The sequence below is a fragment of the Vespula vulgaris genome, chromosome 7, assembly GCF_905475345.1.
Source record: "Vespula vulgaris chromosome 7, iyVesVulg1.1, whole genome shotgun sequence".
NCBI classification, from domain to species: Eukaryota; Metazoa; Arthropoda; class Insecta; order Hymenoptera; family Vespidae; genus Vespula; species Vespula vulgaris.
Window position 1 is genome coordinate 308,867 of NC_066592.1, and position 19,085 is coordinate 327,951.

Here is a 19,085-nt window from a genome sequence, read left to right on the forward strand (position 1 = left end):
CACACACACACACACACACACTCTTCCTCTCTGTCCCTCTCTCTTTCTTTTTCTTTCGTTTCACAGTCATGTCGACGCTTATAACGCCTTCCCTTTTTTTTTCTCTTATCCTCTGCCACTGCTCGGATACGATAGCGTCCGTTCGTTCGAGCGACAATTCGTCGGACAGCCACCGGTATTTAAAGCGATTCTTCCTCCGTGCTCGTCCATTCCAAAAGGATACGGACAAATGTCCACTTGAAATGGATATAAAATATCGTCAAACTTCTCCACTTTTTTTCTTTGATATTCTACCTATCGCAAACAAGATCAGAGACTTTTTTGTCAATCGGGAAAAGTTCGATTCATCTTTTCCTTCCTCGTGGATAAATTGGATCGATCGATGGCAATATCTGTGTACGTGAAACGGCAGACCGTGACGTATTTTGAAATGACGAAAATCGAGATCAAAAATCAAAGTGTTGGCGTATACGCGCACGAGAGTAGATAGGTAGGTTAGCGCGTACATCTATAGATACGTAACGCGTCGATGGGAATGAAGGAGGTATACCTCCTTTCTACCGCACGAAAAAGGAAATCAAATATCCAGAGCAGCTGTAAATATCGCGGAAATATAAAGAGTAAAAAAGCGAAACGTTGGTTCTCCACTTGTGGCGAGGGAAGTTGGAAATCGAAAGGCACGGCGGCGGTGTATCGTTGTCGTATGGATTTTTCTGTTAAAGAAACTTCCATTTCTTCCGTTATGCCTTTTCGATGTAAGCTTTGAAATTGAATGCGCTAGAACGTCGGTAGTTGTATTAAGCCGTACGCGACACGAACTTCCAACGTCGGAAGTTGAAACGAAAAGCGTCGAGGCTGAGAGAGAAAGAATGAACTTTATCGGAAATTGCCTTGCGTTACGTACGACGTGTAAGTATATTTTCTGAAATACGTATTATCTTCGATGATCGCAATGTATAATGTAACGTTTAACGTCAACGATCGATTTTTCACTGTCCCGCGTCGCACGTCGCACGTCGATCCTTGACAAAAATTACAATTGTTAGAAATCCTTTGTAAATATTTGGAACGAGAAGAACGTTAGTCACGAACGACGCTCGTAAACCTCTCTCGTCGTAAAAGAATCGGCTATTAGAGCGAAAGCGAAAGCGAAAGGTTGAGAGAAAGAAAGAAAGAAACGGAGTACCTTACGGAAACAAAAAGACAAAGCCTGTATCGGTAATTGGCTTAGCCTCCAACACGATCGATGAATTGTATACCATCGTCCCAGAAAGCCAATAGAAGTTGAACCCAATTTAACAGGACGCTTCTAACTTTCTTCCCGGGCATGTTACGCTTTGGCTCTACCTTCGTCGTTCGAAATCCCCTTTTACTTTCGTTTTGTTTCAACTTATTACACGGAGAGAACATCTAATTCCGCGTAATTAGATACCGATGAGAGTCAATGTTGCCTAATGAAATAATTAAAACGTCGAGGAGGGAGGTGGGATTCCTTCGGGGTTCGTCGAGGGTATTTCTCGGGAGAGGAGATTCGAACTGTTTGACATTCATTAAAGTTAGGACACATAACTTTATAATAAAGAAACTTTTTAATAAGACGATAGAAAAGATTGTATCTTTTTCCGTAAGACGTTTAAGACGCGTAGTACAAAGAGAAAAGAGAAAATGCGACGAAGTTATTACAAAGAGAAACGTTTGTTATCGAAAACGAATGTGACAGGGAGAAAGGGAGATGGTATATTGGTTGGACGATAAAATCGATTTATATTCTTGCGAGCTTCATTAAAACAAACGGAATTGTTTTCTCCGTATATACATGCATTTTAGATTCGATTCGAAGGGCCGAACGTACTGTCGTAGTTATCTGTCGGAAGATCGTGAGTGCAGCGAAAGAAGGAAGGATTTATGGTAACAAGGATGGGACGGGCAAGTGAAAAATAAGCATCAATTACGATTTACATCTCGGCTAGTATCTCCAAAACGGTGAAATCAGAATTCCCATACGATCTCTAGCCTCGGATTACCATTATTTATTGACAGATCGTATTTCACGGCTCAATAACTATGTGTCTACGTGCCTACGAATTTGCATTCGTATCAGATCAGTTGTCAGAGACATATCAGTTTCTGATAACAGAGAGCTGAGCATATTTATGAGAGTGAGAGAGAGGGAGAGAACAGTAGAATTCGTGACAGTTGCGATCATTCGCTTGCTGACCGGAAAAATGTATCTCTTTAATCGTTTCCCCGACGCGTATAATTGTTATTTTATATCGTCTACCGTTTTATTTTTCGATCGTCACATCGTTGCGACAGCTTTTTCGAACTTCGATTTTTCATTTCATCTACCCGGGGAACATCAATCGCTTAATCGCTTAATCGCTTAATCGCTTAATCGCTTAATCGCTCGATTAATGCACGCGCGAGAAATGAAAGTGATGTTCTTGTCTCGACTGACGATTACCCTGTTCCTCTCTCTCTCTCTCTCTCTCTTTTTAATACGATCGATAAGAAACGACTTTTGAAAAATATCAATTGAAATTAACGACAGATCCTAGCACGAGTTTACGCGTCGCACTCCATTATAATTCCTCGCACGATTGATAAACCGATATGGAGTATCGGTGGATCGCGGTACTACGATAACCGACGAGAGTTTTGAAGTTAAAAAAGTGACAGAGAGAGAGAGAGAGAGAGAGAGAGAGAGAGAGAGAGAGAAATAGGCGAAGAGAAAAAAGAGAAAAAGAGAAAGCGAAAGAAATGGGTCTCGTTGAAAATTCTTGACCACCCGATGCACACGAGGGAAATCAAAAGATAATAATTCCGGTGGTCCCGGCAGAGTACTCGTTCACGCCCCATGTACGAGAGTTTTGACAGTATCGACTCGAGCGATCGCGACTCCCTATCGAGAAAGTAGCGGTGCTTCGTCGAAGCGAGTGGCCCGATTTGAGAGAGAAGAACTCGAAGCGTACCGATGCATTATAATGCCGATCTATATTCACCAAACGAGCTACGATCCATCATTCCAAGACGGATGCAAGTGAAACGCTTTGTTTCCTTTATTTCTGTCCTTTCCTTTTCCTTCGCTCTTATTGTTTCACTCGTGATAGATAGAGAGGGAGGGAGAGGGTAAAAGCCTTTTTACCTAATTTCAAAGACATGTCTACTCCGCTTCCATACGTTCTGATATTTAGGATTCAAACTTCCTTTTGTTTTCTACTACATGCGTAGACATATATTATTTCTTTTCTACTTTCCCGATAAGAGAGGAGTACGAATTCCGTAAGAATATCAAAGAGGGTCCAAGTGCTGTGCTCCTCTCTCCGGTTCTTACCGGTGATCTCGATAAAAGAAAAAAGAAAAAAGAAGGAAAGAAAAAAGAAGAAGAAAAAAGAGAAGGAAGGAAAAGAAAAAGAATTGTAAGGAGCTATCGATAAGCACGAATATTTTCTGACCGCTTATACGGTTCGCTATTGTTTCGTGCGGGAAAAGGAAAAATATCCGAGTGGATAGTATATGTACATATGTACCTAAGCACGAATATCCTTGGGCTATGTGTATCACAAACGTATTTACGTAGGTTATGTGCGCACGCATATGTATGTTACGATACATCGTGTGCAACGAGGAAAGAAAAATGTATCGGCGCGAGGCTTTACGGGAGGATATAAAAGTCATTCCTAAGGCGGAGGAAAAGAGGGCATAGGAAAGAAGTAGAAGAGGAGGAGAGGCAAGTAAAAGGAGGAGAAACGATATCGCATACGTGGAAATAAGAAGAAGATGCGATACGAGGAGGAAAAGAGAATGCAGGAAATTCTCCTTCGTTCCTTTTAAATAAGCTCTTAACGATCACGTAAATGTAGTTTATATGGCGCGAACGTTTAGCCGACGTATAACAAAACTAACCCGGTAAAAGCTATAAAGTAAATCTATTCGTACGAAAGAAGAGAAAGAGAGGGAAAGAGACAGTTAAATCATAAGAGAAAAGTGTATTGCCGTTGGTATTACGTTCGCAAATAACACGTAATGCCTCTATGCCAAAGCGATATCGCAATGCGCTATCCGATTAGGTAACCGTGCTTCGATTCTACATTAAACATCGTTATCTCTCTTACGTTTTCCGACGTGTAACGCCTTGAAAGTTAAAACGCGTTTAAGAGATAATACATGAAGTAAAAATTTATAATTTGGCAAAAGTCTTTTGCGATGTCGACCACGAGAAGAATTTTTGGAATATCAAATACGTATTTATGTAAAGGAGGAGGAAGACGAAGAAAATGTGGAAAAAGAAAAGGAAGAAGAAAATCTAGTCTCTTCGCGAAACTCAACGCTCAAGGATCAAAGTCGTCTTTGGGCACTTGAGCGAGCCTTTCAAGAGATTCTCCAAGCAACCGAAACAGACTCTAGGAAAAAAAGGAACGGCAGAAAACCGAAGACGCTCTCAAAGGTGGAATCAGCATGCGAGGTTGAAATCTTCTCAGCTACTCGCATCAAGCACTCGTGCGACCACTTCGCGCCCCTATCAAGACCGCCGAAAGAGAAAACGATAGAAAGAGAGAGATGGGTAGAGTTCATTTTGAATGCCATACCAGGACTTCTCGTTCCGACTCGATTCAACAACGTGAAAATAGGTATGGCTGGAATTAACGTTACTTCTCCTAAGCTGAAAACGAGAAAGAAAAGGAAAAAGAATAGATAGCATCCTTGTTAGACCAACTTTATTACAAATTTCTGTCGAAATTGCTGCGAAATTCTATCGGAATTGCAACGAGAACGAAAGAACATGTACGTAACTTATGCTAAAGCAGAAAGAAACAATGAAAGAGATAAAGATAAAACATACGCTACGCGCGTAAGGAAGAGAGAGAGAAAGAGAAATGATTTTCCTCGTGCTACATTAAACGCAAATCTGTCGTGCGTACGTATTTGCACTGTCTCACTAACGCACACGCATACGGTAAGTAGGGCACAGGGATGGATAGACGTATATAAGTACGAGTATGTACGCGCACGTAACTGCATTTACGCTGAATCCTATTTACGCCGGGTAAAATCGCATTGGAGGGATCCCATGGCAGGAGTACCTTGGGAATAGCCTCTGCACGGTTATTCTCTCCCCTCTTCCTAGGCTTTGGGTCGAGCTTAAACTCCTCACTCCCTTTCTCTCTATGGCTACCCTTTTCGAAAGCTAGTCGCACACGCTGGGACGTGTGCACGACTGCGAAGCTAGCACGGTAGACGCATTTTTATTAAACTCTATTGTTTCTCTCTCTCTCTTCTTTTTTCTCCTTCCTACCATCGAAAAGTTCTTTTTTCTTTCATTTCGGACGGTTCCCTTTCCTCTTTGTCCGTGCCCCCCTTTTCAGATTTCGATTTCAAAGCTTATCGATGATTTAATCGCAAACTGCTAGTAATACAGAGCCTTTTGCGCGAAACGAGAATGTTTTGATCTTGATAAAGGGGGGATGATATTGGATAAAGAGCGAAGCTCGACCTGGAATTGGAGCGTATCGCAAGAACAGAATGTAATGATATATTTCGTCGAAAGGATCAAAGGTCTAATTCTCGAATTCTTGCAAAATGGACCGCATTGTAACCTAAACGTGGACGCGTTAGTAGGTGGATATGTTTTTCGTGAAAACAACCGAGTAGAATTTATTCCTCGCGGTAAGAGATACGTGAGCGCGATTGAAATTAAATTCTCGACACGGTTGATTAATAAATACGATACGCGCGTCGAGACGAGAATTTAATGCGCGAGCGGAGGATTTTCTGAATGTTCGCCCGTGATGATATTTATGCTCATAGACGGTGATTAATTTCGATTAATTTCACGATACGGTAAATTTTAATTGAATGAACGAAACGACTGCTGGAATATGGATATCTACCTCTCGATAGGAAGAGAACAAAAAAGAAAACAAGGAAAAAAGTACGGGATAAAAATCGAAAATCCGAAAGATAGCTTTCCGACGTGATAAGTGTACCGCGCGTTTTATTTCCTGACAATGAGTTAATCTCCCTGGTCTTTCATAATTCTTCGTTAATTCAATGATTACTTGATTATATTTCATATTTCCTATATCCTGCTTGCTTCGCATACGCAAATTTGCAGAACGAGAGTAAAGCGTAGGAAGGAAAAAGAAGAAAGAATATCATGGAACTTAATCGTATTAAATAATCCATTGCGTTATTTTACAATAAAACATCAATAACAGAATTTATAGAAAACGGGAACAAAGCAAAAGCAAAAGAGGGATCGAGACAAAGAAAGAAAAAAGTTTTCGACTTTCTCTCGCGCTTTTTATCTCGTTCGACGGATTTGAATTTCAGGCTCAAAAAGAGAGAAAGGGAAAGAAACGAAGCATACCGGCAACCTCCACATTTTTATCCGTACCACACTTTTCCACCACTTTACTCGACTGCAGTGGCAAACTGCCGACGCAGAATGCGGAATAAGAATTTCATTCTGCGCGAGGTATTACCTTCCTGCTCTTTTCTCTCATCTCCCTAGACCTCTCTATCCTTCTCTTCGGCGTTACCAATTCTCCTTTCTCGCTCCCTCTCTCTCTCTCTCTCTCTCTCTCTCTCTCTCTTCGTTCGATAAGAGACAGTGTAAAGACCGGCATGTAGGAAAGTCTAAAGACAGTAAATACGATCTACCGCCTAGATCGGCGATAGCACTCGTACTCTATAATTCCATAATAACACGTCTTGATTCTAGGAAATAAGTCGCACTAAACATTTTATCCTTTTTCTTGGAAGAGATTTACTCGACCCGCCCAACTCTTTTCCATGTGGCAAGTCGAGAAAGAAGAGGATACTTCTAATAGTCGCATATACGATGGCCCAATGGTCGCGATCGTTCGAATCGATCCGAGAAACGTCATAAAGTGACTTTAACGATGAGAATTTATAGAATGAAGAACGAACGGACGCGAGCGGAGAGCTACGGATAGCAACGAATAGCGATGGGAATAATTTCAATCGTTGGCGTTCTCGTTAAATTGATGGCTAATAATCGGTATTTAAAGTCGAGAATAATCGTGCTCGGATTTCGATCATCGGATTTGATAACGAGTAAATTTGTTTGCGAGGATACGCAAAATATGTATACCTATGTACTTATCCTATCTATCTCCTACGCGTTCGCCATTATACGACGTATAATAGAATTAGCGTGATTATGGTGGAACCATTTTTCGAGCGGATAACGAGGTCTCGATTAGATGCGGATAAATGCATGCTAATCGTAGGAGTAAGCGAAACGTGCGAGAATTCGTTGTAATTAGCGTATCTACTTGTTTTACGTATAGCGATCGAAAACACATTCTTATTCCCCGTCCTCTCGTCGCCGCGTATTATCGTCCCTTTAATCGAACCCTTGAACCAATCATTATAATCAGCATCGGCTAGTCGCGAACACTGGAGAATGACGAAAGGCTTTAGATTGTCGGCTCCATCTTGGACGATATCCAGAACAATTTGGAGCATTCGAACGACTAGGTGGCAAGCGAGGCAGAAAAATGCGAGTAAACGAATCGACGAGTCTAAGAAGGAAAAGGAGGAGTCGCGTCACTTTGTCCGAAAACAGGAAGGACAGCGTAAAGGCACGTCTTCGTTTCTAGTACAAGTTCGAAGGAAAAGAAAAAGGAGGAGAAAGAGAAGGAGGAGGAGAAGGAGGAGAAGGAAGAAGACGGAGGACAAGAAAACGAGAGCTAGAAGTATCAGGGGCTTGGTCGCCTGGCCAGTCTGAATGCCCGCGGCTGGTCTGGTTCTAAGATTACGATCATAACGAAAAAGCTTCTCGCTCCCATTCCTGCTTCTTCTCTCTCCCTCTCTCTTAGCTCCAGCTTCTTTCTCTTTCTATGTGTATGAGAACGTCCGGCAATGGCTGCATCGCATACAGCATTGCGCGGTACGGCATGCATTATGGAACGAGCGGCAACGATTCTAGCGGAAAAATTGCGGACACGCGAGACGGACGCGATCTGCAGCTTGACTAGCTAGCTATCCACCTATCTACCTACCTTACCACCGCGCGATATCTACCTACCTAGGAGATCTCGAAGGTAATGGAGAGAGACAGATAGATAGAGAGAGAGAAAGAGACACGCGTTCTACGGGGATACGTGAACACACGTACGTATGTGTGTGCGTGTATATAAGTATATATAGATAGATAGATAGATAGATACATGGAAGCAGTTTGCTCTCTTCTTGGTCAACCCTCTAGGAAGGAGTCGCCAGACGAGAAGATTGCTTTCCTATATCGCATCGAGTCCTATCTATCTCCTTTTCTCTTTCGTCGGCACTCGAATGACTGTTTTCCATTTTATAAGAAATTAGAAAAAGAAGCGTATGGGTACGCAAGGAGGAGGAACGAGGAAAGAAGAAATACGAAGACGTTCGTTGCAGTTTTCTGAACCAATCCCAACCGTAGGAATAAGTAGTCGTGTCGTGCGATTTGACAGTTCGGTGGAGACGTATCATTGAGGGAGCTGTAAGGTTTGCGTGGGTGTTTTTTACTTGTTTCGTGGATGTTACGAATCCGATCCCGAGTTTCTTGCGATCTAGAAAAGTACCGCGAAAGAAAAAGCTCGATTAATGAGTTACGTCCTCCGATCACGTAGAAAATATTAAGATCGCGAAGAATTCGCATTGCTTGATTTCCAGCAAAGAACAACGCCATTAAATGATAAAATATAACGAGTACCTAGATTGATGTTTCCGTTTTCGTTTTTTATTCGCAATCGCGCGGGCTATTCTCGAGCGTTCGTGAAAGCCGAAGATGAGAAAGGCTCACGGGACTCGTAAAAGCTGGCAAGAACGAAGTGTAGCAAAAAATTGTGCGGCGAACGATCCAAAGAAGAAAAAACGCTTGCTCGAAGAATAGAAGGAACTTCTCGCGCGGCTGGGGTTAAAAAATATATTCGGCTGTATGGTGTGGCTGACAGCTAAACTTTTACGGGTTCCCATTAATGGAACTATGAGATGTCCGAGAAGAAAAAGAAGAAGGGGGAGAAGAAGAGAAAACATATCACGTGTCTCGTATACTTGGCACGATCTCGAAGAAGAAGCTGGCTTAGGTGGCATCGTGCGAGTTGGAAAAAAAAGGAAAGAAAAAAGACAAAAAAATGGAGAGACTAAACTCCGTTACTTTTTTCTTTCGTCGGAGGCCGAGAACCCATCTCTCCCTCCTGTTTTCTCTGTCAATGATTTAACATAGGACGAGTCATATAGTGGACGTGAAACACGACACAGGGATGAATCGCGGAACGCTTAATCGTTTTCAAGAGCTTTTTAGAGGAAGTTTTCTATTTCTCTTTGATATCGGCCTTCTTTCGGTCGAATAACTCGCACGTTAACGAAGCTTCGGAGATTCGAGATAAAAGTGGTATTCTATCGAGATAAAGCCTAATATATCGAACATTGATTCTCCAAAAGGAATTAGCATGATTTCACGGCTAATGATCGAACGATCGAGACAATCGATATTCATCGAGGACAGCGAGTGCTTTGAAATTTTATTCTTGCGTTGCGATAACGAGCACGGTCGTAGAAAGATAAAGACGGGGAGAAAGAGAGAAGAGTTTGAATAATTCATGAGTACTCGATTCGAAGGAGGAACAGGCCTCGGTGCGAAAACGATGACCGATTATCGACAATAACTTTTCGCGAAGCTCCTACGCGCTCCTTCGAGAAAGTATCGAGAAGGCATCGAGAAGGTATGTCGCCGCGAATAGGATCGAAATTGAGGAGGAATCGAGATTTAATAAAGGCTCGCCGCTTTCGTTGCCGAGATCCATAATTATCGATACGAGATCCGATCGAACGAGAGAGAACCGTTACTTAACTATGGAACGACCATGATTATCCGAGTCTCTATTACCGTTCTCTCTTTCTCTTTCGCCCCCGCGTAATTGATATTCCGCAAAGACTTGACTACGCGTACAATCGTATTACGACGTAAAGGCGTGCGTGCGATCAGACGTGTCTGCGGATGTTGGTACGTATCGGATCGGTAGCTTGGAAATAATTATACGATTATATTCTCGGCACGACGGCGGTAATCGAGCGAGGATGCGTAATCTCGGATGGTAATAATCGTCCGAGTTTCGATCGTTTGCTGTTTTATTTGTCGGAACGAAGGAGGCAAAATTGTAGCGTATCGTTAGCGACATTAGCGTTCGGAAAATAGATACCTATGAACATTTTCTATCTAGTCGAGAATAATTGCTCCGATCTGGCCTATCGTACCGACGATATCAATCGATTTAATCCCGGCTCCAACGTGAAATACGATCGTCGATGAAAAACAAACTATTGAATTAAATTTCTATAAACGAAATCAACGTTTAGGTATTTTACTACTGAAAATTGATCGAAAGCACTTACCTGCAGATGAACCTGACCGTTGTTGTCCACCCAACCGATGACCATGTCGGCTCCCTCTCGACCGTCCTCCTTCTTGAAACCGAGCCCGACATAACCGAGTGTCTTCACTTGAATCTCAAAAGTTACTTCCTTGTCGCCTGGCGTCCAGAGAACGAGAAAATTATTGTCCAAGATCGCGCTGTGTTTCCACTCGACGCAGAAAACGTTGTTAAGGAGGAAAAGAAGGAACGATAACGCCAAAAATTTCATTGTTTCTTCTTCTTTTTTTCCTCTCTCTCTTTTACGAAACGACGATCTGCTTCAGTGCATCTGTAAAAAGAGATAATGTACCCTTTAGAACGTCGAATTGAAATTAATTAAAAGATGCTCGAAAATAGTCTTACGAAAGGACATTGCTATCCTCCGTATCCTTATATCGCGGTTCAAGACTTAACACCTTAGAAACTACCCATCTCGGGACTCGTTTTGTATTTGCCGATTCGCACGGACACGCACGTTGTTTCGATCGCATCTCCACCCAATAAGAAAAACGACCGGCGTGTTTTTAGGCGAGATGATGAGATGTCGCAGCTTCACGCCCGTCTTCGTCGTGTTTGCCGCATTCGCCAAACTTTCACCGTTATTGATATTCTTTTGCTCGTAGCAGTTAGATCTCGGTCGAGCAACGATTTATATTATCGCCGAAAATTTCTACTCGTACGAATACAAAATCATTTCCATGTATAGGTACTACGTATCAAGAATTGAAATTTTTATTATACGTAACAATAACAGTTTCACGTTAGTAGAAGATAAAACTTTTGTTTTGGAACTATCCCCGGATATTTACTTTCGGGTATGACATATCGTGTTACAGTTTAAAACGATATTCGAGAGTCACTCTACCGGTAACCCCGGTTCATGCTACTTAAAACTTTTTAACACGATCGCGCAAAGAGAACAACATTTTCTTTTAATATTTCAGCTCTTGCTATGCATTTCATCGTCTCCGCGAATATCCCTCGATCCAGATACGTACGTACAAAAGGCGCACGAAGAAACGAATCACTTTAAATCAATTCACCGACCATCCGATCGAACTAAAGATAGCCAAATGTACAAATATTTTTCATAAAGGTGCACTTGTGTCTTGTGAACGTCTACTACTACTCGTCGTTGTAAAAAAAAAATTACACTTACGATCCGAGTGAAAAAGCTGCTTGATAATAGATTTGCTGCGCGTATGTATGTACTTACATATATACGTACATACGTAGCGTTATTTATCCAGTCATTCTCCTCATTTCTTTATGAAGTCATATTGACCTTTTTCTCCGTTTATTGTGAAGATTAAATGAAATGAGAAAGAGAGAGAGAGAGAGAGGGAGAGAGAAACGTTGACTTTGTTTCCGTCGAGAATTATAAAGTTACGTGGAGGTGTAAGTGGGAACAAAGGATGAAAATAAAAAGGATAGAAGTTAGGGAGGAAAATGATAAAAGAGGAGGAAGAAAGGGAGGTACGCAAAGAATCGGTTCGACGGAAAACTGTAGAAAATGGAGTTTCCAACCGACTGGATGTTCAAAAGGAAAAGGTTTGCTTCTTCGTCGACGTGCATTGCGCGAGACCTGTGAAGAAAGGTTGTAATTTTATAATAAAGGAATAAAAGAAGGAGACAGAATAAGGAGCGTTGCCAGGCGACGATAAAACGTGTAATTTGCATTTTCACCAATCGGTCGAGATGACGGCAGAGAGTATCGTTAAACAGGGTCAACAAGCGTTTAGCCAGACTTAAACGAAGTCATTAAATGCGTTCCAGTTAACCTGTTCCCTTTCTTGAAAGCAACAAAAGAAACGGACGAAGACAAAAAGGAATAAAAAAGGTTTACGAAAAATAACAATTTTTTTTACAATTTTCATTTTATATAAAAAAAAGGAAGAGAGAAAAAAAAGCGAGAAAATAGCTTAGAGAGTTAAACAAAAGATATAGTATGACTTTTATGGAGAGGAAAAAAAATTGTGTAGCGATCGATCGCTCAACGCTGATCACTTTTTCTGAGGGGAAAATTGGCTGTGTCAACGTTTTGTGGATGACAGCGGTAGTGCAGCCCAACAGCGCCCTCTCGTATTTTATTCTTATAATTCGATTATATTTTTTTCGAATACCTCGCGCTTTGATAAGCAAACACGCTACCTCTCTTGGTATTCGCTAAATTGCTACGCTTTTTCAACCCTTCCACAGCTTGCCTCTTTTTACTTTTTTCTCTCCCTTTTTTTTTGTTTTCTTTTTTTTCTCTCGATAAAAACACGAAAGAAACAAAAAGAAATGATTTAACAAATAAAATAGATTAAATCTTAGCTTTTTGGCCGGACTATGGCGACACGAAGCGTTATAAACGTTTAACGAGTCGAATCGAGTACAAATTGAGAGTATATCGGGGAGTGGAGAAGTGTTGGACGCGCGTTAAAAGCGTTTGCACGAAGTCCAAACGCGCTCTCTCGCGCGTTCGCTCGTCCGAAAGGGAGGACCCTCTTCAAAATCACGAGTAGCTACAAGTTTGGAGAATTTCGTATGGGCGCTGGGTTGCCTAGTCAAATCTATTCCAGAGTATAGTCGCTGTTATCGTAAACAGATCAATTCGAAGCCGCTATCGATCGGTACGCGATTAACTTTTGCCTAGCTGGGTCCGATTGAAATCGAGTAATTATACCTATTCTCGCGGATGTTTCGATCGAGATCGCGAGAGGGTATGGACGGACGAACGAGAAATAAGCCACCCTCGGTGAACGCGGATACGTCGATTTTTCGAGCAATTTCGTCGTTTAAGGCATTCGTTTCGAATCGTTTGGACAGCTCTATCGTGGGAAGTATCATTCGTATCCGCGATTCAATTATTATATTTGTCTTTTGATCGATGCAGAGAAGCAAACGTGGTAAACGCAATTTCGGACCAACGCGTGGTATTTTGATAGCTGCAAAAGAAATATTTGAGCGAAACAATATCTCTACGATTCGTCGCTGGACTCACTCTCGTGCGACACGCGGTAGGATTTCGGTCGATCCGTGGACACACTTTCCGCGCGGCTAACGTCCGTCCGAAGGGGATCGATTCGATTAACGGTAACCGGGGGTGTAATGTGCCCCCGGATGCCGGTGCCATTGTTATTTCTGCTAGGAAATGGCGATGCATCGACAGTAGCAGCTGTCGCGGCAACTCGACTCAAAACCGCTCGTGCGTAGGGTGGAAGCGTCGACTGAAATTGAGAGGATACAGCGCAGACGGAGTAGTTAGGCGAGATGGATGGAAAGGAGAAAGAGAAAGTAGATGGCGAAGGTGGTTACGGAGGTGGCGGAGCTTCGAAGCTGCAGCAGCGGCTTTGATTTGCGGCGTGTCGTTCAGTCGATTGCTCTCAAATTGCGTCCAGTACCGGTGTGGCATCAACCCGAAACGTCCAACAACCCCCTCGATGCCCCCTCGCCGCCAAAACTCCCACCCAAGCTCCATCCCTCGTCAACCCTCTCGCGACACTCACGTAGACACTCTGCGCGAGCGGTTAGAGACTCCCTCCCCATTTTTTTTCTCTCTTTCCCTTTACGCCTATCGCATAGCCTCGTTCTATCGCCGTCAATCTGTCTCTCTCGTTCTCTCGATTTTCCGGTCCCTTTTGTACCAAACCCGACGCCTCACCTGTCCTCTCGCTTTTCCACAATCGCCCTTCCCTCCGTTTCTCCTCTTTCCACTCGTTCTCGCTCATCTCGCTCTCGCTCGTACAAAGCCTCTAGTGCTTGCCGGGTTAAATAAATCGACGAGCGTTCGGTAAAACGTCCGAATTCGAAATGGTATATGCGTTTTCGTAGTTTCACGCTCGCCTGCTGTTCGAAGGGGGAGGCGACGTTCGCTGCAACGGAGCTTTCCGTACACGGAGTGAGAGGTGAACGGTGATTAGTCGAGTTGTTCGAGCACTTTCCTTTTGTATCCGATGCATAGATATTTTGGCAACTCGAGCGCAAATTCGTTTACTCGACGAGTTACGATCGATCATTTCTTTCCTCTCTTTCTTTACTTTTTTTTCCCTTCTCTCATTTCATATTCTCCGCTACGAATGCTTCCGACGGCTACCTATCGGACATTTTCAAATATAGATTACCGAAGAAACGAACTTTTGATGATACTATCGTTTAACAATTTCGAAAAATACACTTTTATGAAACGCTCGCTTAGATGGCCGTCAGAGATGAGTTTTTACGCGCCGACTATCGAACGATTAGTCGGCATAATCCCAGCGAGAACTACCTGCTCTTCCGAGACGCTGTCATTGGCACTATCGCGTACGCGTAACTTATCGCGCCCATTTGGTATTTCTATGGCATTTGATATTTGTTAGCCGCCCTGGAATGCATTCGCGACGAGCGATTAGATCGTTTGCGTTGCGTTCCATGCGCGATATAGACGCAATGCGGTTATAAACGTCCTCTAAATAGTAATTCGAACGTTATCGTAAACCAGCCTCCCACGTTGAAAAGCGAAATTCATTTTACCCTCCGAATTGTTCGATACGACTCGCGCGAGAGTCCCGATTGTCCGACGTTGCGTCTTCGTTTAGAGAATTAATTTTTTTCTTATACCTTTCGAGGACGTGGAAACGTCGACGTTAAAAGTAATTAAAAACGTAAACTAAATAAACAGCACGGTTGCGAAAGCAGCGACGAATGTCAAAAGCAAAATTTGGATTCGCCCGCGCATGATGCGATACCGTATGTACGGTTGCGAGTCAACCCGACCATGGGAATTTCACATAAATTTCCATACTCGTGGATCCTCCCTCGCCCCCTTTTGATTTCCTTCCTCTACTTCCGACCGTTGTCGTTTTTTCGCCCATCAAAATTCCAACGGAAAAGTGCGGAAAAATCTTTTCTGCTTTCGCTCTTACTCTCATTATATTTGTTCAGCTTGTCTTTGCTACAATTTCTCAGCGTTTCTCGATTAGAGATACGCGGATGATTTTTAATTTTTCAACTGCATATCCATTAATTCATTAATTTCATAGGGAGTTCAAATTCAATTAAAAACGTTTCTCCTTCAGGTTCTAATTATAATTAGATTCACGAGATCATAGCGAACGATCGAGCATTATTATTAAAAATATACATATTTTCAATCATCCGTCCCTCTTCCGCTAAATCTCCAATGACCAGAAAGATTTCCAATTAACTCAACTTCGATTCTTACTGGAGGCTTCCGTAATTAAAATCGTATTCCTGCCACGATTACACCGACGACGATCTCTCGGCTTTGTATGTATCGCGATTGCGATCTCGTTGAAACGGTTAACTAATTAAGCACGCGAAGCTTATGTGTCACCGATGTGTAGGAGACGAAGAGCCGTGTCTAACACGTAGCTTTCGACGGATCTCAACGCGCGCGCGGCTCCCTTGAAAAAGAAGAGAAAAAGAGGGAACAAAAGAGTGCTGAAGGAGGAAAAAAGGGATAAGGTTGAAATGTAATCTCTGTGGATGACATCGGAGATAACGTCGGCCATTACAAAGCAAGGCCCCGTAACTTTTAAATTCTGATATTTAATTCGTTTCTTTAATGCAAGTCAATTATAACGTTTCACGATTATTAATCAATGAAACGTTTGAAAGGAAATATCGTTGTATGAATGCGAATATCATGTTGCATATAATATCGTATATCGTTTTACCGTAACGAGATAAAAATCGATAAAGTTAAACTACATCGGTTTGTTCGAAAGTATCGAAAGAACGGTTCAACGAACTATAATATTACGAGGACACTTATCGAGGTTCTCCTACCTGGTTCATCCATCATCGTGACACCCGACGAAGGTCTTCTTACTTCGTCAAAGAAAACAGCAAAGAGAAAAACGACGCAAAAGGGAGAAAGAGAAAAAAAAATAAAGGAGGTAATCTGCAACGAGGATAATCCGTGGCCTCGTCCTCGGCCACATCAATTAGCGTTCCGTAAAATCGTCGAATATCGTGCGAGAACGATTCGAAACTCCACCGAAATTAGGTTACTATCCCACCGAGAGTCAAGCTTCTAAACGTTTCGAGGCGTGTCAACGTTGTTAAGGTAAACGAAACCTATGATCCTAGGGAAAATTAATAGTTTTAAAGGCTTGACATACGCGACCCATTCGCTTTTGACTAAGATTATAATTATTTCCATCGAATGAACGAACGAATTTCGTTCGTTTCTCGTGCTTGTTGACTTTTTATTCTCATATAATTCGAAAGCTTCGTGATATCGTGAATTACGTCGAGAGAACGTCGATTCTTTCCCTACATTAATCGGAAATTTCTATCTTCGTAGGAATCTATGAAAAAAAAAACGGAAGCATATATTTAAAGAGAGATAAATTGCTATCTCGTCGAACGTTCGCAAAATCGTCTTACGTTCTTGGACTTAGCTCCTACTCTCTCGTTCTTTCTCTCTCGTGCTGCATATCGTTACGAGTTTCGAATTAGAACGACCAACGTCGTTAGTACAATAAATTATACACCGAGCCGCGCAGTACGTTCAAATACGAAATACGAGGAAAGCAACGAACAAACGAACGAGAAGGTTCGGTCGTACCTACGTACATATCTGTAAATACGTGTCTCCTGCATCGGAGTTGGAGAGAGCGATTTGTGCTATTCCAGTCTCTTTAAACTTCCTGGTATTGGACGTTACATCAACTTCCAACTGAAAAATCGAAACCAAAAATTTGCGAACGAGCCATATCGGTGTTTACGACGATTCGTTCGAAGAGTTAAAATGCGGGAAAAAAGAAAGAAAAGATAAAAAAATAGAGGAAGAAATATGGCACGGTTCGCAATTAATGCTCCCGTTCGCCTATTGAATAAAACATAAAAAAGATCACCCATGCGTTCCGTAAATCGAGCGTGATTTACATTCTTCCGTTTCTTCTCCGATTTTATCTGTTTTTTTTTTCTTTTTTGGACGAAGGTACTCGTGAAAATCACGTCAAAAAATCCCAGTAAAATATTCGCGATCTAGTTGAAATTTTCATGGATTATTCGATTACATCACGAGCGTTACAGTAAAACTAATCAATTATTTTTTATACACGGAACATCGTTATTCTTTGCGAACATAGTTACGTCGTTTCAACCACAGCAAATTATGATCGTTTCGACGCGATAAGATGTCTTAAATAATTCTCCTATAATGCATGATATAATTCATACATTTTAATAATAATTGACATCGTGTTCTTAAATACGTATCATGCGGAGATAGACAAAAAGAGTTAAACGCAAAGGTGTTTCAGTGATCGTTAGACCAGTGCGTTGGTAGTAGTAATAATAGCACTAGTAGAAACTACAAATAAGAGAGATAATACCGCTACGATTGTCACGACAATTTAGTACACTACAGGGAAGCTAATTGCTATGGCACACGGCACTCACTATCAAACGAGAACTGGGGCTATGACCCGTGCCTTTCACGATACCCTCTCTATGAATATATTATTTTCATTTTTTCCTCTTTCTGTGAATCTCTCCCTCTCTCTCTCTCTCTCCTGTATTTGTTGTTAACGTCACGAGTCCGAGCTAACGAGCGACGACTTAATCGGGAAAGAAATACTATCTGGATTAAATGCTGATATTATTCATAGGTGCTATTATGTGTTTGCTCGATCTTGATAGAATAATAGCGTACGTATATCTGTGAGAAAAAAATTCTATGAAAGAGAAGTAAATAGCAAAAACGACGGCAGAAAGAGAATAATACAATGAAACGCGAAGAAAATGCAACGTTCCACAGAACGTTTTATTAAACTTTCCTTTCTTTTCTTTAATAACGATGGTAATTAATTGATGAGGTTATATCTGAAGCTAACTAAAAATTTGTTTCACTTCAATCTTTTCTCAATTTAACATTCAAGAGCTTAACGGAGATGCAACTTCGTTTACGTGGTCGACGAGAAAAGAAGCGTGGAGTGGCACCCTTTGAGCGAGAAAGCATTAGTATTTTCTAGAATGAAGTGCAAAGAAGACAAGAAAAAGAAGAAGAAGAAGAAGAAAGAGAAGAAGAAGGAGAAGAAGAAGAAGAGAAGAAGAAGAAGAGTAGACGATGGAGGAAGAAGCCGATAAGATGATTAACAAGCAACGAGCGAAGCGTTACGAAGCAGCGAACCTAAGCGTATGACCCACTTTGCTTCTGTGGTTTTCCATTTTAAAAATGACCGAGCCGAATAAGTTCTTCGCAGAATCCTGGTATTCATAATGCAGTGAGTGTAAAGTTGCCGACAAAAGATGCTAGAAGAACAAGGAGGAAGGGGAAGAAGAGAGACAAGTGCCACTGTTTCTCGCGCGAACGGACAAACTTCCGAAGTTAAAAGTAGCTTAGGCGGAGCGGAAGATTGTTGCTCGTGGGTGGAGAACAAGAGCGAGATGGGGCGAGAGGAAAAAGAAAGGAACGAAAAACTTACATTGCCCTAGGATCCTTCGAGGATAAAATATCGCCTTGAGTTGATGTTAAATAGCGTGTATCGCGTTGCGTAATTCCGAGGATGCTATCAAGCGTCGATAAAAATGAATTTTAAAAGTCGATATTAAATGACTTTTCTTACGAATCGATGCAATGCTCGAAGCATTGCCACCGAACTAAGAAATCGGGGAGAAAGAGAAAAGAGAATGCATCCAGCTAATTCGGACGATCGATCCCCGATAGAA

The 19,085-nt window shown here is 41.9% G+C and overlaps 1 protein-coding gene across 2 annotated transcripts in view; it reads right to left on the minus strand.

Annotated features, from left to right (window-relative positions):
* Nucleotides 1–19,085, minus strand: part of LOC127065330 (MOXD1 homolog 2) — a 149,967-nt gene that overhangs the window by 59,772 nt on the left and 71,110 nt on the right. For both annotated transcript variants that reach the window (XM_050997514.1, XM_050997513.1), the window contains exon 3: nucleotides 10,399–10,707. In XM_050997514.1, the coding sequence (XP_050853471.1) occupies nucleotides 10,399–10,647 (249 nt within the window). In that variant the 5' untranslated portion in view covers nucleotides 10,648–10,707. The remainder of the gene's footprint in view (nucleotides 1–10,398; nucleotides 10,708–19,085) is intronic.